This window comes from Blennius ocellaris (assembly GCF_963422515.1).
Source record: "Blennius ocellaris genome assembly, chromosome: 16".
NCBI classification, from domain to species: domain Eukaryota; kingdom Metazoa; phylum Chordata; class Actinopteri; order Blenniiformes; family Blenniidae; genus Blennius; species Blennius ocellaris.
In genome coordinates this window covers 5766260-5791772 of record NC_137665.1, presented here as the reverse complement: position 1 = coordinate 5791772, position 25513 = coordinate 5766260, and the positions used below count along the sequence as shown (strand labels likewise).

The 25513-nt window shown below is 37.0% G+C and overlaps 2 protein-coding genes across 2 annotated transcripts in view; one reads left to right on the top strand and one right to left on the bottom strand.

Moving 5' to 3' along the window:
- Nucleotides 1-21197, bottom strand: part of LOC308141690 (adhesion G protein-coupled receptor E5-like) — a gene marked incomplete at both ends in the record, with an annotated part of 80615 nt that extends 59418 nt beyond the window's left edge. Inside the window, 19 exons of the mRNA XM_080511899.1 lie at nt 11675-11737; nt 11826-11985; nt 12635-12726; nt 14073-14139; nt 14232-14473; nt 14566-14769; nt 14869-15081; nt 15179-15354; nt 16794-16907; nt 16991-17171; nt 17515-17595; nt 18111-18148; nt 18268-18414; nt 18524-18670; nt 19657-19734; nt 19864-19995; nt 20344-20487; nt 20581-20583; nt 21179-21197. Of these exons, the coding sequence (XP_080368025.1) occupies nt 11675-11737; nt 11826-11985; nt 12635-12726; nt 14073-14139; nt 14232-14473; nt 14566-14769; nt 14869-15081; nt 15179-15354; nt 16794-16907; nt 16991-17171; nt 17515-17595; nt 18111-18148; nt 18268-18414; nt 18524-18670; nt 19657-19734; nt 19864-19995; nt 20344-20487; nt 20581-20583; nt 21179-21197 (2301 nt within the window). The remainder of the gene's footprint in view (nt 1-11674; nt 11738-11825; nt 11986-12634; nt 12727-14072; nt 14140-14231; nt 14474-14565; nt 14770-14868; nt 15082-15178; nt 15355-16793; nt 16908-16990; nt 17172-17514; nt 17596-18110; nt 18149-18267; nt 18415-18523; nt 18671-19656; nt 19735-19863; nt 19996-20343; nt 20488-20580; nt 20584-21178) is intronic.
- A 1593-nt stretch (nt 21198-22790) lies between these two features.
- The window catches only part of gtf2f1 (general transcription factor IIF, polypeptide 1), a 4746-nt gene continuing 2023 nt past the window's right edge, over nt 22791-25513 (top strand). Inside the window, 10 exon segments of the mRNA XM_080511898.1 lie at nt 22791-22872; nt 23129-23187; nt 23332-23378; nt 23923-23995; nt 24093-24286; nt 24495-24665; nt 24775-24986; nt 25120-25267; nt 25352-25407; nt 25485-25489. Coding sequence (XP_080368024.1) covers nt 23176-23187; nt 23332-23378; nt 23923-23995; nt 24093-24286; nt 24495-24665; nt 24775-24986; nt 25120-25267; nt 25352-25407; nt 25485-25489 — 918 coding nt within the window. The 5' untranslated portion in view covers nt 22791-22872; nt 23129-23175.

Genomic DNA, 25513 nt, shown 5'->3' with positions numbered 1-25513 from the left:
GTAGAATTTTTATGGACGTGCATGCTGGAGGCTGCACACTCACAATTGGAGGACATCTTGGGTTTTGGATATTTCACTGTATTCTGGATTGTTTTTCCTTTTTTTCCCCTTATCTAGTATATGTATACATGTAATGTTTCAGGAATCAGTGTAGATGTCAAGGTGAATGTCACAGTAATTTGTGAATCAGGACATGGAAAAAACTCTGATATAAGAGCTGTTCCTGGTGTTGTGAACAACAGGGAGAATGATTCTCCCTGGTTAACATGAAGCCGTATGTTGAAGGTGTGATCATACTCAATTAACACTCATACCCCTCCTCATTTCTCACCCGCTCGTCTGTCACACTCACAAAAGCAAATGCACACAAACACATGCAAATGCACGTGTATGCTTCAGCTCATTAACTTGCAGCTTTCTCTATCGCTGTCTCTCTTTTTTTTCCCTTCTCGGAACTATTAGCTCCAGAGACTGCTGGGCTTCTGAGACTCTTATTAATATTTCCTCATTATCAGTGCCTGTAGTGTTAAGCAGTAACTCAGTGGCTTGTCTTGGCATGATGCTCAACAAATCTGCTGTTGCCACTGGAAGGATGTGCAGTCATGTGTGATCAGCTGCATCATATACACAAGAATACAGCTGCCATTATACCAATAATAGTTGATATTCTTTATCATTATTAGTCAACCTTATTAGGTAGGTTTTTCAACAGCCACAGAGTCAAGTCTTTGTCTCCTGTGGGATATTGGCCTTGTGAGTAATTACTCATCCATGTAATCTTATTACTTTTTCATCTGTCTGTCTGTCCATATCCACCCATCTCTATACATATATGAATCATGTGTAGATTAGCGAAGTAAATGAATAGCTAAAGACTGCAAAGAGTATAAAAGTAATGGCAATAATATAAAACACAAGATAAAGCAAATGAATGGTGGAGTACTGATTAGAACTCTTGCTTTGCTTGGTTATCTTGTTTTAATCTTTTTCTGCTTTACTGTCTCCAGACAATTCCAAAACCTGCGTTTGAGGTTATCTGGTGACGCTAAATTGCCCCGATATATGTGAAGTTGAGTGCATCTGTTTCACTGTGTGTGGATTGTGATGCATTGTCAACCTGTCCAGGATGTACCCATGGGTGAAGGCACCCATAGAATATGTATAGATAGGTATACTGGTGTAATAATATCTGCACACTGTTTTTAATTCTAATGTGCTATCTTTATTGGCTGAATCCTTACTGTCAGTAGTTTGAAAGGGCATGACAAGAATGGATAATAAAGGAGACAGGAGTTTCTTGAACCAGGTTAAGATTCCAATTTTTGTATGTTGTTTTTGCTTTTTGTTTTGTTTTGTTTTTAATCTCTACCTCAGTTTGATGTCCTCAGGTGAATTCGATGCATAAGGGTTGAACTCTGAATGGTGCTGAGGTATCAAATAGGAATTGGTTCAGTCATGTTTTGACAGGATGTGCGTCAAGTGTGTATGCGTTTATGTCATGGTGTTTCTCATTGCAGATACCTGAGTCTCCATAAAATCAAAAGTAATCTGCATATTCGGCGAGATACTGTTGTGTTTAGCAGACTGAGCGATTGTAACTGGGGTTATGAGAGGAGAAGTATTAAGATAAAAAGACTCTTTCTCCATCCAGCATAACTTTGACCATAAATGTCAGGTTTCAGGGTAGCTGTCTTATGGGACTCGAAGCTGCTGGCCTGTCTGCATGCATCTCTAACTAAGCTCAACCAGCTGTCAAGTCATGAATAATTCTTTCCTAACTTTGTCCTCATATACAAAGTCACTTTGGTTTTCTGATTGCCAAATCATTACTGAATCCTGTCATTTTCTTAAGCTCCTTTTGAGAACACGCTGATTATGTATTGCTTCTTGTGAGGCAACATTTGAAGTACTACATTTGAACATTTGTAGTAATTGTCATTAGGCTGCTATTTACAATCCGATGAGGATTTCTAGCTCAGCTCAGGCTTGCAACTGATTCAGTACACCTCACAAACTCCATCTGATGAAGTATTTTCACTGGTGTTGTCTTGTTAAGTGTAGACTTGTTTTAAAGGTGTAAGACTGTGTTTCACTTACCAAGCGATAACTCCCATGTTCAAGTGGTAAAGTTGTGGAAGTGCTATTTCACAGGCCAGTTCCAAAGCACTCTGCTTTTCATGTGTTGTATTCAGAGTGTATACACGAGGTTTGAGAGGAGAAAACCTGTCTGAATTGCTTTCATATTAAACACAATTGTGCATTTATGTTGATTTTGCTGTCAATATATAGATAAGAAACACAAATCAGATTCTGTGTATTCTCTGTGATTGTGATCTGCTAAATGATGGTGGACCAGTTGTGTTTGTTTAATGCTGATGAAGGGAGTCATTATGTGTAAATGTCTGTATCACAGGATCAAGATCATTACATTTATAATGGATATTAGACTTTACCATTCATGTAGATGTCCACATTTAGTCCATGTGCCAGAAGCAAATTTTTGACAAAGTCGCTGGGCAAAGGCTCCCATATATTTTCTGAAAGCTGACAATCTCAGGTGTCTGAAAATGCAAGATAACCTTTTGAACTTGGTAGCTTTTAGAAATTACAGAAATTGCAAGGCATATTACACATTTCCTGAAAGCCCATAGCCTTGCCTTCAAAGTTACATGTTTATGACATTGACCTTGACCTTAGAGCATGACCATGACCTTTAATGATAGAGTGATTAATTCCCTATATCAAATAATCTATAAGTAGGCATTTACTGTGACTGTATATCACTTTTGTATGCTGAGCTACTGCAATATTACATTTTCACAGTTTGCCGTGTTTTTTTTTCACAATTTCCAATCTTTGCCAAGCTGTAATTTCTAAAAGCTACCAAGTTGAAAAGGCTATCATGCATTTTCAGACACCTGAGGCTGTTGGCTTTTAGAAAATATATGGTAGCCTTTGCCCACGCAGATGGTACCATATTGGCCTCTGGCCCATTGACTATTTGGTATGGTGTCACTTAAGGAAGTGTCCAATTGTGATTGGATCCTCATTCATTCACTTTGAGCAGCTGACATGACATAGTCGGTCCAAGGAATATTATACAGTCATTTTTAGATTTGATGTAAACCAATTCTTGAAGAAAATGTTAAAGCTACAATGAACATGTACTGACAGCACATTACACTCCTTTCTTTTCCATTTCTTTTGTATAAATTGAGTTAAAAATAAAAGGTGACACGTTAACATTAGCACTCTCAAATATAGAAAGTCACAATCTGGTCACAACTAGTAATGCCACTGTTTCACAACTCTGTAAAATTGTTGTTAATTTATTCACTCTAAATGCATCAATGAACCTCATCAGGAGACATTGCATTTATATCTCATTTCAAATAGCGACAGTTTTAAGAAATTCTCTCATCTTCCCATGGAAAATTCTCCTAAAAGTCCATGCAAAACATCTCCCGTGTCTCAAGAAACGATTTTGCTTTAAATGCACCGTATGCAATGGAAACAAGTGAAAGCCAACCCTCGACCAAAAGCTGTGAATCCATGTGAAAATGGCATCATAGACAAACACTGCTCAGTTATGTTGAGTGACCTTCACAGAAGAAGAGGTTTCAAGTTCTTTTTTTTTTTAAGTCACATTGTCTCATCGTTACAAAAGCTACTCTATTCTTACAGGAAAATTTTTGCAAAATTACTGGGGCCCATGTGGTGAAGCTAATTAAATGAAATTGAAGAGACCTGAATACTCAACATCCTGCTCTTTTTTGGCAAATGATTGCCTGACTCATTTTTAGGATCCATTATCTTTTACAGACCCCCCCCCTCATTTAGGCTCCCATGACAGTTTAACAAGCTCAAACTATGTTTCGTCTGATGTCAGTGAAGTCAAACAGGCACGAGGAAAAGTTTAAAGCTGTCACGGCGTCTGTCTTGGTTCCCGCCACCTCGCTGGCATCTGCGACCTTTAGGTTGACGTCTACGCGCTTTGACAAACTCTGACACGTACCGTCCATACTCGGTTCAGATTGCAGGATTGTTTACCAGACGTGGTATCTCAGCTGACGGGCCTCACGATTCAAGTGAGTGTTTCCATGGTAACCGTGTATAGTATTGAGCCCAGGAGCACCAGTGAGAGACACTAAGGCTAAGCCTGAACAATATAATGCCGTGTTCTGTCTCTCCTCTATCTCTGGCGTCTTTCGGTCGTGGCGCCTGGGCCACATTGGAATCATGACAGCATTTTTGTTGCGGAAATTGAAGAACTTGAGAATTTTGGGGGGTTATGTAACTGTGCTGTTGAATCGTTAAGATCCCAGCTTTTTAAAATTACTAATAGATCATGTGTTCACATTTTATTATTTTTTGTAGTTGTAAGATTCGATACAATTCTAATCAAAGCAGAAAGTTTGGCTTTTTACTTGTTGGCAAAAAAATCTATGAATTGTGACTTTATTTTTCCTATTTCTAGTCCTGTTTTAAAATGCCTGATGGACTATGAGAGGTGATAATCAATGAACCTCAGACCATGTGGAAGTGTTCTAAAAAGCCTTAGCGTAACTTTAAATGACTTCACAGAGCAGTTTTCTCCTTGAGTGATTTGTATTTTTGAGCCAGCTTGTCAATTAGCATAGACACAACTTGTGAAAAAAGGGACTAAATCCAAGAAATATGTGATTCCTCAACATTATTCAGAGTTGTGAAAAAAATAAATGGCTTTATAATATTTATCTTTTTGTAATGTTAAACAGTAAAATCAGCAATAGACATTGTCTTAATGTCGCCTGATCCCTTAATAGAACATAACAGTCAGTCATACAACTGATTTTATTCAGCATTTGTAAATAGTTGTAGCCCCTTAAGTTATCCATGCTTTTGAAAAAAGAAAAAAAAAACATTTAATAATTATGATTGAGTCATGATTGAGTCACTGTTTATGAAAGCAAAGCGTTTGTGAAGTGGGAAGGGGGCTTCAGAGTGCGGATGTTGGCTGTGTCATCCGTGGCTTCATGCCGGGACAGAGTTGAGGGCAGCATCATTGGATTCAATGGGGATGCAATCAGCACTCAAGCAGACAGAACATGGAGCTCCAGCTGATCCTGACCATTGCAATGCATCATTAAACAGGACACAAGAATCAAGAATTAAAATGCACATAGCTTCTCTCATTTATCTACATTTGACACACTATTTCAGAATAACACAAAGAGACATCTAAAAATTTGAGATCAAGCATATTGTCTCTTATTTATTGATGTTCGCAGTGTTCATTCGGTCCTTTTGCACCATAGATTTTCATGCAAGCAAAGAAACTATAATTATTACATTGGCTTTGCTTGGGGAGTGCTGGTGTGCAAATAAAACCTGCATACAAAAGAAAGCCCAAGGTGGCAATAAAATGAGCATTGCTGTTGATGTCCTGTGTGTTTGTGAAAATAATAGAGCAAAACACGCACAATGTTGAGACCTAAGATCGAAATTCAATGCAAACAAAAAATACAGTTGAATCAGATTTTACATCAGGACCAATTTTAGGTGAATATGAGTTGTTAAAAGGTTATAAAACCTTTTTAATTAAAGGTACACCCCTTAAAAAATGATTGTATGGTTCCATCTAGTGGATGCTATATAAACTACATATTTATTAAAGTTGTTAAGAAATACATTTCTGCCAGAATAGTTTATCAAGAATGCCCCAAAGTTTGTTTATGGCACACACACACACACACACACACACACACTCACACACACACACACACACACACACACACACACACACGATCCAGAAATATACACATTAGGTTAACGGGTCACTCCAAAACTACAGTACTAGAGGTGTAAGTATGAGTTCACAACCCTGTGATGAACTGTCGACATGAATATTACAAGACTATGCACAAGGGTGTATATCTGGATTTACTCTTTTGCCAAACAGTACCCCATATATTATCTCATTGTCATGGTGAGTTGGGCTAACCCTATATTAATGCACCACTCATTCTTCAAAGTAGAAGACATCTCAAAAAAACATGGACATATGATCAAGTCCAGTTGACCTGATTCAATTACTTTCAGCCTAAATAGCTCTACTGTGCAAGTTATGATGACAAGACTCTCTTTCATCAGTGTGACATATGCAAATTTTGCACTAACATTATTCATTTCCATGTGACTTGTCGTGACAGATTGTTTCAAAATCGCATTAATAAAACTAGTGTTGTTCAAATCTGCCCATTAAGTTTTGTTTTTTGTTGTTGTTGTTTTGTTTTTTTTTGTTAATTGAAGTAATTGAGGCAACAGCAGGGGGATTAGTATTGTGTGAAAACTGTAAAGAAAACCTCACCGGCACAATGTTTAATTCGTGCTTAAAAAATTTTTTTTTTATTATTATTATTATTACAAAGCTATAGTACTGTACAGTTTTCCACCTAAATTTCACTCACAACTATACATATTTTTCAGTGTGTGCATTTTAGAGCGTGAAAGCAGGAGTTAATGACAGAGTTGGTGTAAAGATAATATTTTCATTCTTTGCTCAGATTTCAACAACACATTTATATCACCTTCTTTGACCTTAATCCCATCACTGTGGTTGTCATTTTCTGAAGGGAACCAGCTCAATTGATGCAATACATGCTTATTAAAAACCAGCTGACTCTGATGATTAATACTCTGTTTTGCCAACTGACTCACATGATGGGTTTTATATTATGCCCAGTTTTATATAAGTTATAAGGGATCTCCAAAAGTTGCAAAATTAGCATCGCATTGCTCCATAGAGGTCATCAAATAGATCAGCTCACTGGCGTCATATGTAGATAATGTTGCAACATTCATGTATATATAGAATCACCTGTCCTGCTGCTCAGGCTCTGTTAATCCACATGATTTAATACTTAGATAAACTGTTGATATCTGACCTGTTGTATTTTTTCTTTCAAAATAATTTTCCACTCAATTTTTTTTTTTTTTAATCAATTTTAGTGCAGCCAGTGACATAAATAATTTAATATGCTTTTCTCAACCTCTAGTGTAAGCAGCATAATGAGGTCATAAACTTAATTGATTCACTAATAAAACCTTTAAGAACAAGCTTCAAGCAACACATCAGGAAACTTCGAAGTGACAATATATTCCGACGAAAGACTCCTTTTGTTGGTCATAAATAGCTTAAGTAAAACTGATTATTAAACACTTTAAGACTGCCCAACATTTGTTTACCGCAGACAGAATACCATAGAATGTTTGATAATGGTACAAAAATGGAGTTTATATTAATAATGTCTCTCAAACATAAACGACTGTGAGCAGCCTTCTTTAGTTTCAAATTGTGAGTAGAGAAACCAGAGATATGGTTTGTAGCCATTTGTTACATCAACAGAAAGCGTGTTTGGGTCTGTTATCTCTGGAATTTGTGTTGCAAATTATAGCTCATGTCAAAGTGTCCCATCTCTCACGTAAATACAATGCAAATGGAAAGAAAAAGGAACATCTGACACATGAATGTTTTTTCTGTGCGCAAAATTTGTTTATTTAGATGGACGCACACCGAGAGTGTGAGGAGATACAACTTTGGGAAAGCTCCCTCGCCCAAACAAATGAGGCGGAGGAGAGATTGTGCCAGTTTTAACAAAGCCTACCCACTGTGGCACAGCACTGCGAGGACTTCTATTATTATGGTTTTATGTTCATTGATATGCAGTTGTCACTGTGTTAATCAGCTAAAGTCATTTGCAAGAATAGAAAAAAGAGCTCATTAAAGCTGAGATGTATGCTGGATGTCTCAAAAGCCCTGAGCATCACTGTATTAATACAGTTGTACTAAGTTTGCATTCTTATTATTCTTATTTAGGATTTATGATATTCATAACTTAATCAAGTCAAATGTTCCTTTAGTCTTTTGATAATGCAGCTAAAACTGCGACAAGTAAAATTACACTTAATATAAAGAGATTAATTCAAACGTCCCTTTTCGTGGCTCTCAGACTCCACAGAGTAGCACATAATATCATCCGATTCAAATTATGGAGAAAAAAAAAACAAACATAAAAGAGCACATATTGGGTGAGTATTAAGCACTTTGACACACTTTGTCATTCCGTTTGTGAGGGATGTAAAGATAGACCATTGCTCTGATCTCTGCATTCCCCTATGTACCGAATAATCATTACCACTGAAGGCGATCGGATTGATCTCCAGTGCATTGTAGTTAAAGCCACTTCAATAGCAAATCAGAATGAAAAACTGAAAAACAAAACAATTTGTTAGAAAGTCTCGATCAACCATCGAGACTTGACATATGTACTTGAAGATGCATTTTCAAGTAAATATGTCAAATCTCTGTGATTGATTCATGGAAATAAATTTCATCTGTTGACAGGTGACAGCGGGAGGGTTTTTGCAACCCGATCAAAATCCCATGTGTAATCGAGCTTCTTCAACTTTATAACCGTTTATTCAAATCTGCTGAATTGATCCCTCTTAGACTCCGAAAATCATCTACGTATTCTGTAATTTTATGGCAAATCATTATTCAGGCAAATTTCAGTTTTTGTACTTTTCAACATTTAGAATCCGGCCTCTTTTGTCTCCTCAACTTGCTGAAAGCTGAATCACAATCCTTCCATATAAAATGAGTAAGCAACCAGAAATAGACGTCTGTGACCGTAAATCCAGCGACGCATCGCAAGCCTTTCAAACACCGAGAGAACTTGAGTAACATGAGAATACTGGATGACTTTCAAAGACATTTCAAACTGTCATACGTCTGACGGTGAATCCAAGCTGTTACAAATTAGACGCGTAAACAAATTGAATGTTTCTGCAAATATGAAGTAGACTCACTCCATGGATGGCGATCACAGGGCCTGTTAAAGCCCAGTTCAAGTTGTGCTGTTGAGAGAGCCAGCACCTGTAACAGAGAAGAACAAATACACTTTTTTTTTTTTTTTATCAGACATGATAAACATCAGGATACGACTAAAACCCAGATGTTGAGGTTTTTCCTACTTACACTTCTGCCTTAGTAGCTCCATATCTATATAGAATGCACCACTGCTGAAATACACACAATCACAGTTTATTGGAGTTATTTATCTCTACTTGTTAATATTGGTAATTTCACAAAGTGCTGAATTCACTCTTTTTCTTTCTTTTTTTTTTTCATAAGCTATCCAGTGTGATCGAGGGGGAACGTTATAATTTTATCAATGTGAATGAAATAAATACCACATAGAAAATACAGTATGTCTGTCACTATTTTCACATTCCTGCATTGTGTCTGTGGCCCTACCAACACAGGGATACCCTGAACAAGAAAATGTATCACAACATGTAAAGACTGTGGGTCACATTTCAGTGTGAGTAGTTCGAATACTAAAACGTGCCCACCATACAAAAAGTTTTGTCAAAGGCATCGTGTAAATAAACTCCAGACAAGATTGGATGTATTGCTGGCCTGCAGAACCTGGTCATGAGAAGGAGGCCAACCATATATATACCACAATTGTGCGTAAAAGTTTGGTGAAACAGTCTTCCAGGTCCAATACATTATTTAATATAAAAACGACACTTTTTTTCTGTGATTAAGACAAAAAAATAAATGAATACTCACACATTGTAAAGTTGGTGCAGTAGTTTATTTATTCTGAACAAATTTATCGAGAAAAATCTGATGATCAGTTTTGACTTTTCACAGTTTAAACAAAACATTTGCACACAAACGCTTTCCTTCTTTGCACATGCAAACAAACAAAAAATCCATATACAAATCTGAATGAAAAAAAACATGGACGAAGGAGTGACTAAGCAAGGTGCCTAAAGGATAAGATTTCATTGATTAGTTTAATCCAATAACAAAGATCTATTCTATCATTACAATCTGTGAGCAGTTCTGGGTATTTTGACGATGCAATGTTCACAGTGATGTATTTAACTAATGCACTCCTCCCTCTCTTCCTCTCTCACCATTATTTATCCTTGTTCACGTTCTCAGTAAAGCCAAATCATCAAAAGATTAAGCATTAAAATGAGTAAAATGCTTGACATTTGAACAAAGCAATTGGTCAGTTAATCAGATGAACATTTTTATGTATACAGTCTCCAATGAAACACAGGTTTGACCTCTCATTATGGCTTTCAATACAATCATTACCCAGGCAGTGGTAACGTAGTCTAATCTGTTTTCTCCTATAGTGTCATATGTAGACTTTTTTTTTTTTACTCTCTTTTCCCTGTCCGATGCACAGTCTTCTCCCTTTGGAAACTTTGTAAATTAAATGAACTCTTCTCTTATTATTTTTCTTTTTAATGATTATTAGGATTAATAACATAATCTCTTTGGAGTAGTGTTTTAGTGTTGCAATCATTACCAATTCAAGTAATGACTTTAATGTTCCAAGTTTCAATCTGGTCAAGTGCACACAAAGTTCTTTGGTGGGTGAACATTTTCAATTAATCTCCTGAGTAATATAAACATTCATGTATGTAAAAAAGTGTGGAACTTTAAAGAGTGGGTGTTGTTTAGCAGTGATCAGAAGAAGCTTGCCAGCCACATAAAGAATAACATGAATACCATTGTTTGCTGTTTCTAAACAATCAAATATTTTGTTAAGTGCAAAACCGATCAGAAAAACATCCGCTTTATGGATGCATGTAAAGAAATATACTAGCCTGTGGTCATACGCTTCACACTTTTGGGCCCTATGGTGCAATAAATTCACTTTTATAGAAATTGTTAAGAGCTGACTAATATAAAGTGTGTATATTCATCAAATATGTGACTGTTGTGTTTGTCTTATTGTTAGTTTAGAGGAACTAAACAAGGTATCAAAATAGGTGTGCTGCTTCACAACAGGCAAAGAACTAAATAAAAGAAAACATCGGCACACACAATAAAAAGCGCATAGTGTTCACAGGTACAAAAAAGAAATACTGTATTTATCTGACAAAACATTTAGTCATCGTACTAATCCAGAGGTTACATTATTCTCCCACGGGTTCTTTATACCCCGGTGTCTCATCAGATACTCACATATTTACAAAAGACTTTAAGCAACAAGAGAGTTAGGTGAAATATGATGGGTTTCATATGACTTGCATTTAAAGAGTGAACATCAGCGAGGGAAGAAATATACTACAAATACAGCTATTAGCCCTGTCATGACAGCTCAGTGACTATCCTGATAAATACCAAACCACAGTATTTTTTAAATGATGTTCATATAATTAAAGCAGTTGTAAATATGTGATTACCCACAGACAATCTACTCCAAGCAAGAAACATTTTCAGTATCTTGACTACATTGTTTTTAAAGTCGAGCAATGATGCAATTTAAATTAATGAGTTGGTTTAGTGAGATTGAGGTCCGTACATCTCCTCTGATTTTCCTTTTATCATCAATCCACGTTTTCTTCAGCAGTCGATGCCACATCTTTCTATTAGGATAAAGCATTCCAGTTTAGTGCATACAACTACAAAGCAAGAAAGATATTTTAACATAACGGGCCTCAGTTTTCTAAAAGTAGAATTGGAGGCAGAGCTTTCAGCTATTGAGCTCTTCTTAACACGAAACCATCGAATCGCCATTAAATGGTGATTCAAGGGTTTAGTGTTTCTGAATGTTCCCATTCAAACCCTATGCTTTGTTAATTATTGGCCCTAACTTACCTTTGATTCTTCTCTGTTTCTATTGACAGTACAGGTCAGCCATTTGATGTACTCCCCTCGAACCTTTATTGACAAAATGATTAAAAAAAATAATTTTAATTTAAAGTCCTATTCTTTTAAACGTGCTAATGATATCCATGCAATGTTTTACCTCCTTGTTGAGCAGACAGTGGACAATGAAGAGAAAGGTGCCCTGCTGGGAGTTCAGAATGATAAAAAGGACCTGGAAGAAAAGGTTTATCTGGTACAGGCCCAGAATCCAGGTACAGCCCAGGATGACAAACTGAGCCACTATCTTGAAAATAATTAATCTGTAAACAGGAAGACAAGGGATTTTTTTCTCTGAGTAATTTGTGAATCTGAAACAGAAATCCTGTTACCATTAATATGAATTATTAGATTAATACCGAATACATATAAAAACACAAAAGAGATGATAAAATACAAAATAGCATAGCGGATTGCAATAATGCAAATAAAATGTTTTATTTTTGATATTTTTTTAAATCAAAACAAACTATGTAATATTACATTTGCTCAAATAAATCTGAGCGAAGCATGTGAATACAGTGAAATTTATGATTTGTTTCTAACTGAATTGCAGATTTATATATGCATTTATAAAAGCATACCTTAATGTCTACTGAACTAGCATAGGTTTTGTGTTAATGCCGTAAAACTGTTAATGTATTTAATATCTACAAGACTGCCTTGCATGTTTGGCCTTGTAAAAAAAAAAAAAAAAATTCAATCAGGACTGTTCAGGCTGGGACAAAATTTGAATCAGAGGGATGGTAGATGGTAGAAAAGGGAGAGCACAGGTCTAATTTGGCACCAAAAGTAATCATAATTTTAAAAAAAAGATATGTAACATACTGTCAAGCAATTCTAGCAGTTTGTGGTTGCTGAGTTTGCTATATGAGAAACAACGTAGGTGCAAGTCAACCTGCACACACTGACCTTGTGTCTTTAGACTGTGAGACGTCACTTCTCATGTTTGCCAAAGTCGGTCTGAGACTCCATAAAGTAGTAGAAAACAAGATGAAATTCAGCTGGTAGAGGAGAAGAAGAAGCACATCATTTCAAAATGTTATTCCCTTATAGTCCAGTATATACTTTAAAACACATACAATTGAAGTATTGACCTTTGAGCAGCACCATTGTCTTATCAATGCAAAGAATCCTGTACTTTAAGAAGACTCTGACTGAGTTTGAGTTACAAACGAAGTCTTGGCTAATAGTTTGATTTGACTGAAGATAAAATGTTACACTGAAGCACTTTGATTGTGTTTAAGTCATGCAAATGTTTGCAAATTTTCTGGAGCTATGAGGAAGAGGAAGTTGTTCACTGTAAGGGTTGCATGGTTCGTGTAATGCAAAAAGGTTTGTGCATTTGCTTCACCTTTTTTGCATCAGAGACAAATGCATGGCTATGTTAGGGTAGCCAGTGTCTGCAGTTTCAGATAAATACATGCACAGCCAGCTTCTCAACCAAATGAGAACTGTATGTGGTGATAAAGTCTCCATAAATCGAGTGAAGGCACAGCTACAGGTTTTTCCTCCATTCGGCCATAAATAACTTTCCAACATCATTCAGTTGGGCTTCAACTTTCAAACCTGGATTTAGTCACACGGAGATGATATATATATATATATATATATATATATATATATATATATATATATATATATATATATATATATATATATATATATATATATATATATATATATATATATATATATATATCCTACAGATTCAGAGGCACGACTCAGCAGTTTGGAAGTTTAACATTAAAATGAGATTTGTGACTTGAAGCATTGTGACATTTATTGACCAACCTGCAGCTGAACACATACTGCTCTTTCAGACATGGAGATATCAAAGGAGTTTGCTTATAACTGGTGATAATAGAGCATGTTGAGTAACCCCTGGGAGTCTAATTGAATTTGGTAATAGAGATACTATTTTGTCATGTAACTGAATTTTATATCCATGTATGAATGGAATGGTGATCAACAGGAGACAACACACCATCTGATCTTCTTCATACATCTACAAAATCTGTGAAAACTGAAATGAGAGAAACTGAGAGAACCTTATATTACTTTTGGTTTTAATTGAGCAGAAATTACAGCCCAAAACAGGTCGGTGGGTCAAGATATAATTACAAAATTAAATACTACTGTCCTCATCTCCCAACGTGCTGCCAATTTTAATTGCTATAATGAAATTGATAAAAACATAGAGTAGATTTCCTTAAAAAAAATCAGTAATGTTAATTAATAATAATAATATGTTATGAAGCTATTTTTACTAGTAGAAACCACTTTGTTTCTTTAATGATTATCAAAGCTAATTTTAAAGCTGATTATGATCTTTAGAAAACATACTTACTGCAAGGATTGTCAACACTGGCCCTGTTAAAGCCCAATTAAAGTTTCGCTCTAGAGACAGCCAGCATCTGTAATAAAGAATGTGACAAGCACACACATTACAATCCAATCCTGCACCACTGATTTTTAAAATCAACTGAACATTGATTATTCCACTTACGCTTCTGCCTTTGTAGCTCCATATCCATCAGAATATACCAGTGCAGAAACACCCACAATCACAAAGGGAACCCCATAACCAATCAGGTACAGAAGTGGCTTCGGCAGGCCATCTCTCTGGATAACCTGCACCTTGGAGAGCTTTTGGACCAGCAAATGCAGCTGCAGGGCCTCCAGAAGCATCCACACAAAACTGGCAACAATTAAGAAGTGCAGAAGCCCTGCCATGACGGTGCAGGCAGTCTGGAGAAACACAGAAATGATCTTGAAACCAACAAATTGCCAATTCAGTGCTTATTTTGACTGCCAGAGGCTGTAGTGTGGCTTCACTGCACCTCATCCTCAAGGAATCTGTCATTCCACAGCAGTAACAGATGAGACAGGCCCAGGTTGAGACAGAGGTGAAGACGGGCTGTGTTGTTGATTTTGGGGTTCCAGCTGCACAAGAGGAATGTGAGCACAGCCAAAGCAAAGAAGAATAGTCCCACAATCACACATATTCTGTTCAACCACTCCAAGAAATCACTTTCCGGAGGAGGCTGGAGGGGAGGGGGAAAGACAGAGAATACAGTCAAGACACACTTAGAGCATAAAGCCTCTGTGATTAAGTGCATATTTCACACAGGAATCTGTTATACCTCTCCTATCTGAAGGATCAGGGCAAATGTAGAGAGGTGAGAGCAGCTGCACACGGTGAAGTTTTCGTTAGTGTATGCGACCCAGCAGCCCTCTACTGACCAGCGCATGGCTTGAGTGTTTTCTGTCTTAGTCTCTCTTCTTTCTCCTGTTTCTGTTGCATCTGTTTTATTCTCCCAATACACACAGGTCACCAAACCTGATTCAGGTAAGATCTTAAAAAAAAAATATATATTAATTTAGGAATACAGATTTATAGTAAAGAAAAATATTGTGCATGTTTTCATTCCACGGGAAAAGAAACTGCTCCACCTTTTTGTGGTGGATGGTGAAGTTGACCGGCTCTGTGAGGTTGGTGTGATTTATGGAGGGTACAATAGCAGTGATGACATCAGAGTACATCTCCGTCTTGTTTTCTGTCTCAAAGTATCGATGGCTAAGAAGACTCTCCATTCCATTTAATGTCATGAAGGCAGCGACTGCAGAACCTGGGTATATACACAAAACATTGACATGATTCAGTTTAATCCGATTTCATTGACATCACTGTCCAACTTTCTTTCAAATTTTCTTACACTATTTTGTTTTGTTTCATGTTAACGCTTTGCTGGATGAAATAACAAAAAGACTTTGGTGAGTGTGCAGTGTGCAGTGTGTGTGTGTGTGTGTGTGTGTGTGTGTGTGCGTGTGCGTGTGCGTGGATGTCAATTTGTATATGTTTTTGTATGTGTGTGATGATATGTTTGTTTATCATGAGGTTTGTTTGCTTGTAATAAAATGTGTTCTGACACAGATTTGTATGTGCATGTCATGTGTTTTTGGTTGTTTTTTTTTGCCACTCCTGCCTCATGAGAGATTTTGATTTTGAGGCTGGACTTGACCTTTCTGTGAGTGACTTTTCAAGTTGTCCATGTATGTACATATGTTTTTTGGGGAACACTCTGGTTTCATCCCTCAGTCCTAAAACGTCTATGTAACTTTATTGTTATGTGTAAACCTTGATCTGCATGTCTGGATTGTCAATATCCCCATCCTCACCTTCACCCCATTCTTCTGCATTGAGACAGATTTGTCTGTCATTTTTAAAGCTCTCGGTTGCTCACTGTAAACAACCAATAATGTAATAATTGCCCTAAAACGATATTTGATCCATTATTGATACAACATTTTGACAATAGTGTCATATTACCTAATTAATAAGAAAGTCTTTCAGAATGCAACAACTGTGGCCAATAATGTGATAATACAAAATAGGGCTGCAATGTCAGAAATACCAGCTTTTTTCCAGGTTCTGTCCAGTTTGATTATCAAAAATGCATACAGTGGAGGGGATAGCTGTCGCATTCATTAATTGAGGTGACTTTCAGAATAGTCAAAATTATTATGTAATTTGCTACTTTCACATTATAATTTGTTATGCTCACTTTTGGCATGCGAGGTCTGGTGTAGTTCTATTCTAAACACTGAGCTCAACCACAGTGCTACTTAACAATAATAACGAGACCAAAAGACATGCAGCCTGGCCATTTTGAATCTTTTATAAGTTATGGACAACTGTAATTGTTGAACAGTAAAATCCACTTGTACAAATCATTTTAATTTGGAGAGTTAAAAGAGAAGTGACTGCAGCTATTGGTCCTCATTGGCACAGACATATATATTACTTACATATAAATTGCAATATGTATATACAAATCTGCATGCACATTTGTGTATGCTCAAATTACATTCATGCACAAAGAAACCTTAATACAGACTCATAAATATCAATATGTTGAGATATAAAACTTTATAGACACATGCAAAAGTGATTTTACTACAATACCAGTGCCATACAAGGTGCATCACTGGTATTAGATGTGTATGTGTCATGGATGTATTTGTAATCTACAGTATTTTGTTTTTTCCATTAGTACTTTCCTCTCACCATTATTGTTTTTGGCCAGAGCTTCCAAGTTAATGTCCATGGTGTTTCCGTTGGCTGAGAGAGAAGAGCTCGATGTACTGTTGCCTCCAGGCACAATAGTTTGGAGACTTAAATCTAGGACACAGAGACGAGTTTGAGCAACTTGATATATCATTCAGTAAACGGTAACCATCTGCAGCAAAGTGAGGTAAACATACCCACTGTTGGGTTCTTTATGGTGGAGCTGGTTTGGTTCTGACCTGCCTGCACCATTGCAGAAACTAAAAGATCTGAGAGGCCCAGGATGACGCTGCCAGTCTCCCCGTCTCCTTCACTACTCACCTTGCCCAACGTGTTCCCCTGGCAGATTACACAAACATCAACTTCCTCTGAATCCTCCTATGAGTATGAGTAGAAAAGCAAGTACCATAGATGCTGAGAAGCAGTTTGCCACAGTCTGTGGAAAAATTGGAAAGAGAACAGAAAGTTATGTAAAGTTACTCTCATAAATAAGTATAAGGTTGTAAAATTACCCTGGCATACATTAGAAAACCTGTCTAACTTATAAAAATTGATTTATGAGGTCCTTGTGTTAATAAACCAGTTCAAACAATTCAAAAAATTATCTACTTGATATAAACTAGTGCATTATGAATGCTAATTTGTGCAACTCCATGATGATACAAAAGAAAACACTGTGTGTAAAAGCTTTTAGTGTTATGGTGAGTATTTTTCTACTGACCGCTTCTGGCAAGAGTATTTCACTGTTTTCTTTCAGCTGCTCATCCATGTTGTCAAGAAACTTCCTCTCTTTGGTCTGTCCCTTCAACAAGGATGCCAATACAAGACACAGTCTTAGATGTTATGGCAGGTACTTAAAGTATTATATCTTAAATAAAGGTGGATAGTCTGACAATTTATGAAACATGAGTCTGTGTATATAAAGTTCATATTCCAACTGGGATAAATCAATTTATGCCTATTATTGTTGAAATAACTATAAAGGTGCAAATAATTCCAATTCCTAATGGATACAAAAAAATGTTAATAGAAATGGTGAAGAAGTTATAATAAAAATCCTCACAAACACATGTTATATAATAAAATCTGAACTGCCAATATTTGTTTTGATTGCAGCAACAGAAAAAAACCTAAACTGGTGTAAATACAGGAAAAGTAAATGTTACTAATAAAACGGCGAATTAAGGAATTTAGGAAGATGATTTCTCACACAAATCTTAGAGGTTGCGCTCATAAATTTGCAACAGGTCTTAAATGAAAGAGAACTCAATCGCCGTGGGACTTTAAGATGGAATAAAAGTGAAAAAGTAAAATTACCTCTGCAGGCTCTAACTTGTCTAGAACTTCTTGAAGCACTGTCAAATAAGAATGGGGAAGAAAAATAAAACCCAATTAAATTAAATATACAATGTACTTGGTACACATAAGCGTCAAACAGTATTGGGTCAATGTCGTAATTGAATTTCAGGCTCACTTTCACAAAATGTAATTCCAACTGTCCAGATAATGCCAGTCGAAGGGTAAAATCCATCAGGACAAGAACAATAGAAAGTCCCTGGTCGGTTGGTACACACAGTCTGTGCCCCACATATACCAGTTGTCTCACTGCATTCGTCAATATCTGATAGTTTAGAAAACAGACAATTAGAAACATAAGGGAGAATGCAGTATGTGTGTGTATATATATATAGTCAATGTCTGAAGCATTATTGATTAACAGATAGAAAGACCTGTGCATGGATCAGTGCCACTTTTTAGAGCGTCGGGGTTGTTCAGTCGATAACCAGGGTGGCAGGAACACACATAAGATCCAACTGCGTTTGTGCAGTTGGCATTGGGGCCACAGATGGTGGCATCTTCCGCACATTCATCAACATCTACAGAACACAAATGAAACAGTAAACTATTCTGCAATTGGATTGGCATTTTCTGTTTGCAAGCTCAAGGCTCAGTCCCCCTGTTCAGGCACTTTCTTAGATTCAAATGGGATCCAACTTGAAACAAACGGTCTTGTCTCACATTCTTTGGTGATGAACCCTGAAATGACAGTTGAGTCCTTACTGCCAAAGAAGAACATCGATGTAAATACCAACACAGATGTTTTCTTCGTTTGGTTCCTCGTCTGGTTTAGTTGGCCTGTAGCCAATGTGACATGCACAAGAATGAGATCCGGGTGTGTTGGTGCAGTCAGCCTCTGGGCCACACACAGTGGAGTTGAAACATTCATCAATATCTGAGAATGAAAGTTACACACCATCAAGTTCTGAAATAAGATTCCACAATTGTAAATATGCTAATTGTCGAAGATGAACAGATGTGGGGACGTTGTGATCAGGTTGGAAGTGCTCCTTTCTAAAATAAATGTGTAATATAAACTAAAGATTTGTGTTTGCATGTATATATAGGACAAGAAGATGAAATGGATTTATATGACATCCATAATTGTGAGCTTATCATCCAGTAAAACCAAATAGGTATCTATTTAGTACTGGTTTAGATATGAGTTGGCTAGATAGAAGTTTGTCTGTAGACTTTTATCAAACCTTGGCATTCAGGAGTTGCACCGGCAACAACTTGAAAGCCCTCGTGGCAATTGCACACATAACTTCCAACGTTGTTGATGCACGATCCATCACTACCACACAAGTTGTCGACACATTCATCTAAATCTGGACAAAGAATAAAACTGTATGGTCAGCCAGCAAATCAGCTATAAACACAATAAATTGAATGCAAGCTAACAGAACGAGCAGTTTTGTGTTGATAGTGAGGATTTTATTCTTTAAAGAAGCACCTATGCATGGATTGCTGGTTTGAACTGGGAGTGAGTCATTTGTGGCACCGTATCCATCCAGACATGTACAGAAAAATGATGCAATCGTGTTGTTGCATTTGGAATCGGAGCCACAATTCCCTGGAGTATTCTCACACTCATCTATGTCTGCCAGTAAAAACAAGAGAGAATGCAAAATCAAGTTAAGTCTTTCATTGTAAATTTCCAAACACAAAATGATTCCACTGAAATTGCATTAACTTTTAAGATCAAAGTGATGACATTATATTTACTGACCAACACAAGCATAAGCATCTATCTCTGGGAGGCGATCTTGAAGCATTTCATATCCAGCAATACAACTGCAGCCTCCATCAGACCCGCACTGAGCAAGAGGCCCACAGGAGTTTGAGCTACACTCCAAATGATCTAAATAGAGAGAACAGACAGAGAATGGGATGGAAAACTGTGAAATTTCAACAGATTTTTTTCAACATTGATAAAACATATATGATTAGGACTTTGTACTAGTGAAAATCAATATTGATTCCTTACAGGTTGGATAACCCATGTTGCCATAAGGATGAGACAGTGGTTTGTATATATGGAATCCTCCAGGACACAGGACCACTTCGATGTGGAACGGATGACTACTACATGATCCAATATAACCGTATGCTGATGTTACTGTGGCAGTTTCAGATTCAGTTGTTGGATACGTGGCTGACAAGTGGATATTATAGTAGAAACCGCCAGTCTGTCTCCTACATATTGTACTGATTCTGTTCCCACCGATTCCTGTGAATCGCCACCATTTCCCCACAAGATGTGTGTCCTCCTTTGAGTAGCCAGGGAAAGTAGTTGATGTAAACAGAATATTGCGCCATGGCTCAGTTATGTTTTCATATCCATCACACGACCCTACACAAAACAGAAGAACTTCGTCACCAATGAAAAAAAATCTTTTTGTGAGGTGCTTATTATCTGACATTGAATACCGCTTATGTTCCTTACCAGCTGGGAAAACACAGCGGCCGAGAACAAAAAATGAACCTAGAGGATGAAAGGGGGGAAAAAATATATTATATCTGAGAACGGAAGGACTACTGAATTATTGAATTCATACAGTGAATTAAATATGAATTAAATAATGATTGCGAAAAGGAAATGACATTCACATTTCAAAAGACATGTAAAAGCTCAACTGCATTACAAAAATGTGTGTATAAATCACTATACCTGAGCTTTGGTTTACAACATGCCTGAATATATACTGTATCACATTAAAAGTAATTGTCATTCTTGATGCAAATCTAAACTCGAGTGTTCATAATAAACAATACCTGGAGAACAGTATCATGCAGTGTCACACGAAATATTTCTAACGTGCCTTTTCATTTAGAATTTAGAAATTAGATTAATTTAAATTGATATGAAAAAAAAGCTGAATTGACTCACCAAACAGGATGGAAAAGACACAGAAATCCATCATGTCAGGTCCTATTCCACACAACATTGGTGATCATGTTAAAGGTGCATTTATATACATTTTGGAAGTTTGCGCAACATCCGGGATTTGCACCAATGCAAAAACAAATGCAAATGAACTTACTTGAAAAATCTTGGGGCATTGTCCAACACAGAGGAGACTTGTCTTCACATGGAATCTGCCAATCAGTGACAAGATTTGAATAATTAAGATTGAAAAGGAATTCTTTGAATTCTGTGATCTATGCTAGGGGAGTACTTTTTGTTAGCAGATATGCAAAACAATGTGTCTGTTTATTTTAATGGGATCAGTAAATATGGTTCAATGTGATTCATCACATACCAGTCTTGAACCAACACACAAATCATGCACACACTGTTCTAAATATCAGTTTTGATGAATGACCACAGCATCTTATACTTGCTGAGTAAGTGCATAAATAAAGTTAATGAGTGGATGTGTCAGAAGTTTTTACAGTTTAACCCAGAAAAAAAAGGGTAATTCTGTGTTCCTCTTGACTCCATGTCACTTAACAAATTATGCCAGAAATCTGGGTGCAATTATGAACTCAGACCAGAAATTCAACAACCACATTAAGAAAATATCAAAATCAGCCTACTATCAACTTAAAAATAGAGCAAAAATCAAAAGATTTCTGACCAAATGAGATTCATAGAAACTTTGTCATGCATTTATTTTCAGTGGGCCGGATTATTTTAATGATATGTTTACAGATCTCAGTAAAGATCTATTAAAATAACTAAATAAACAAATATTGGCCTTTTATATATACACATGGATATGTATATATATATATATATATATATATATATAAGGCCAATTTTAATATTATTCATGCTCACCACCATTGGTGATCACGATATAAATTAATCTCATGATAGATTTAGATAGATAGATAGATAGATAAATACTTTAATGATCTCCAAGAGAAATTCACAGATTTACTGTTTATCTTGAACATGAATTAGCTTAATAGACCCCCTAAGCACCATCTGATGACTCACATATCAAATAAAACACTGCATCGACACAGTTCTCCTGTTAGTGAAATGTAATGGTATATAATGTTACTTTTCATGCTAAAAAGCAAGGCAAGGCGAGGCAAATTTATTTGCGCCATTCGGCCACAAGGCCAAATGGCGCAAATACATGAGACTTTCTTTCTCAGTCACAGTGCTGAGAAAGAAATGAAGAAATATAAAAAAAAAAATGGGTGGGGGGGTGGAGACAATAAGCTAAAAAGCAAACTTTAATTTGGATGCTCGTTCTCTGCTTCGTTTGGTTCATGTTGCGGGTGTTTGTCTGGTTTGTCGCCTGTTGCCATCTGGAGGTCTCAATGAAGAACTACAACACATTGTGTCACTAATTAGAATGAATGAATGAATGAAAAATAAATAAATAAATAAATAAATAAATAAATAAATAAATAAATAAATAAATAAATAAATAAATAAATAAATAAATAAATAAATAAATAAATAAATGAGAAAGTTCCTGAGGAAATTTTGTGTGCTTGCCTCTCCTTAGATCTCCTTTCATCTCGTCCATGAGGTGCCTCTCCAATCCACATTGCATGGGACATTGTGTCGCTGTTTTGGAGGATTTTTGTTGGTGGATTTATTCGTAAACGGTGAGCCGATATCGCTAACAGAAAATACAAATATTCATGGCCTGAGACCGGAACCTTTGTATTGATTCAAAGTTTCCTATCGACCATATTTACTGACGGAACTCATAGACGCACGGGAACCGGTGGATTAATTTGACTTCGTCTGTTTGCTTAAAAAATTTAAACTGTAAGTTTGTATCTTCCTGAACGACGTGTGTCTTAATGTGTATTTGCTATTCACCTACAGTTTGTCTGAGTTTGATTCGGTGTGTAAGCTTTAGCCACAGCCGTTTATAGCATTCCGAGCTAACGTGTGCACTCCTAAACTGGATTAGCCAATTGCAGAATTTAATTTTCTCTTGTTCATTTTGGTTACCACTTAATACATGGCGATTCTTATTTCTGCCTATTTTCTCTTGTTCTGTTTACATGTGTTCTTGTAGCTTGAAGAGTCTGTTACTGTGAATAAGGAACGGAACGACCACCGACCATGACATCTCTGGTAATCTCTCTATCAAATTACAGTTTCTATTTATCTATGTCAGTTAAATCCGTCCTGTTCCGTATTAAAACATTTGAAATAAGTTCCCAATAGATGTCCTGATGTAACTGTGGTTGATCGATCTCTTCTGGTTGTGTCTTGCAGGGGGGAAGCAGTTCCTCAACCACAGAATACACTGTGCGAGTTCCCAAGTAGGTAACACGAGCAAACATTCACAGCCTACAAATCAGGCAGAGAGTACCTTGTAGGATGGGATTCTTTTCAGTTGTTTTCATCATATGTGAATTTAACGGAATGTAACATTTGAAATTCGGATGGACTTTGATATGTTGGGATTAGATGTTCACATTGCACTGCAAACAATGTTCGGTTATTATTTAATTGTATGCATAAGGAATTCCATATGTTGCAGATTATTTTACCCTATTTGTGTAGACATATACACCAAAAAAACAAGTTTACCATGATTTCAACTTTAAAGTGAGAATATGTAATATTACTGCATGCAATGGCAAAGGAGTCAAATATGAGATGTAATAAGCTGGATTTATGTTGCAGTATTTTTACCTCTTTCCAAGAGTTTTTTTTTTTTTTTTTTTTTTTTTAAACTGTTAGATGAATATTGTAGCTGTTGTCCTTAAACCTCACTTTCTCATTGGTAATTAGGGGATGTAAGTATAAATATAATCTTCTTCTTTTGATGTTTTGGTGCATTTCTGCTTTTCTGTTCACTAGAAACACCAATAAGAAGTACAATATCATGGCATTTAATGCAGGAGACAGAGTCAACTGCTCTAGCTGGACACAGGTGAGTTCCACACGACGGCCTAATGTAGCAGTGATGATGCGTGACCGTAACGTTCACTTTTACATTTTCTAACATTTTGCTTTACTTTAATACCCAGGCTCGTATGGAACGAGACATGAGCGGTCGGAAGATATATGGAGAGGACGAGACCGCAGAAGGGGCAGCCGGTAGCGAGTTTGGTAAAAAGCAGCGTGAGGAAGCTCGACGGAAGAAGTTTGGTGTCGTGACCCGAGAGTTTAAAGTGGAGGACCAGCCTTGGATTCTCAAAGTGAATGGCAAGGCTGGCAAGAGGTGAGGAGAGAGGCTTTTTCTTTTTTTAGGTGTCCTTCATCAAAGCAGATTTGTTTTTTTTTTCCATTCACAAAAATATATTTGTCCACAACTTTAAGTCTGTGAAGTAAATCGTTTTCTCTCTACAATACCAGGCTTGCAGCTCTGATCCCCTGCTGTTTGTCGTGCAGTCACTCATTTCCCTCGTCTATAAATATCCTTCCATTAGGTTCAAAGGTCTAAAGAAGGGTGGTGTTACAGAAAATGCATCCTACTACATCTTCACGCAGTGTCCCGACGGGGCATTTGAGGCCTTCCCCGTTCATGGCTGGTACAACTTCACACCGCAGGCCAAGCACCGAACTCTCACTGCAGAGGAAGCTGAAGAGGAGTGGGGCAGGTGAGCGAGAGCGGGAGCAGGGCAGGCTGTGTGTTTGTAAGTTAAAAAAAAAAAAAAAAAAGGGTGTTAGTTTATTTCACAAGTGTATTAACCACCTGATGTGCTGCAGGAGGAACAAGGTGGTGAATCACTTCAGCATCATGCTTCAGAGACGTCTCCGAGAGCAGGAGCGCGGTGGTGGCGATGATGATGAAGAGGAGGGCGATAAGTCTGGGAAGAAGAAAAAGAAGGGGGCTAAGAAAGGTGGCGATCTTCGCATTACCGACCTGGAAGACGACCTGGAGATGAGCAGCGACGACAGTGACAGCAGCATGGGAGAAGGTGAGGAGAAAGACGCGAGAAGACAACCACTTGTACTCTGCTGATAGACTTGTTTCTGTTGCTCTACAATAAACGTCAGAATTCCCATTGTTGTATGATTCCCTTTTCTTGTCTTCTTGTGTGTATTGAGCAGATGGAGAGAGCAAGTCAAAGAAGAAAGAGACCGCTAAAGGAAAAGGAAAGAAAAAGAAGTCAAAAAGCAAAGATAACGAGGCCATGGAAGACAGTGATGATGGCGACTATGAGGGTCTGGAAGTGGATTATATGTCCGATGAAAGCAGGTCAGATCATGTGATAAAAATGTTTTACTGAGGTGAGTGGGTTTATTTTTTAGTTCTGTAACCTTTTGTTTTTTTTCAAAACAGCTCCGAGGAAGAGCCAGAAAAGGGAAAGCCTGCCAAAGGAGAGGATGTCCCCAAAGGTCAGACTATTTGCAATTAAATAATATTGACTGATTATCCATTGAAAAAACATGACATGAACTGACTGCTTTAATAGATTACGTCGACCAGTTACAATACCAGGAA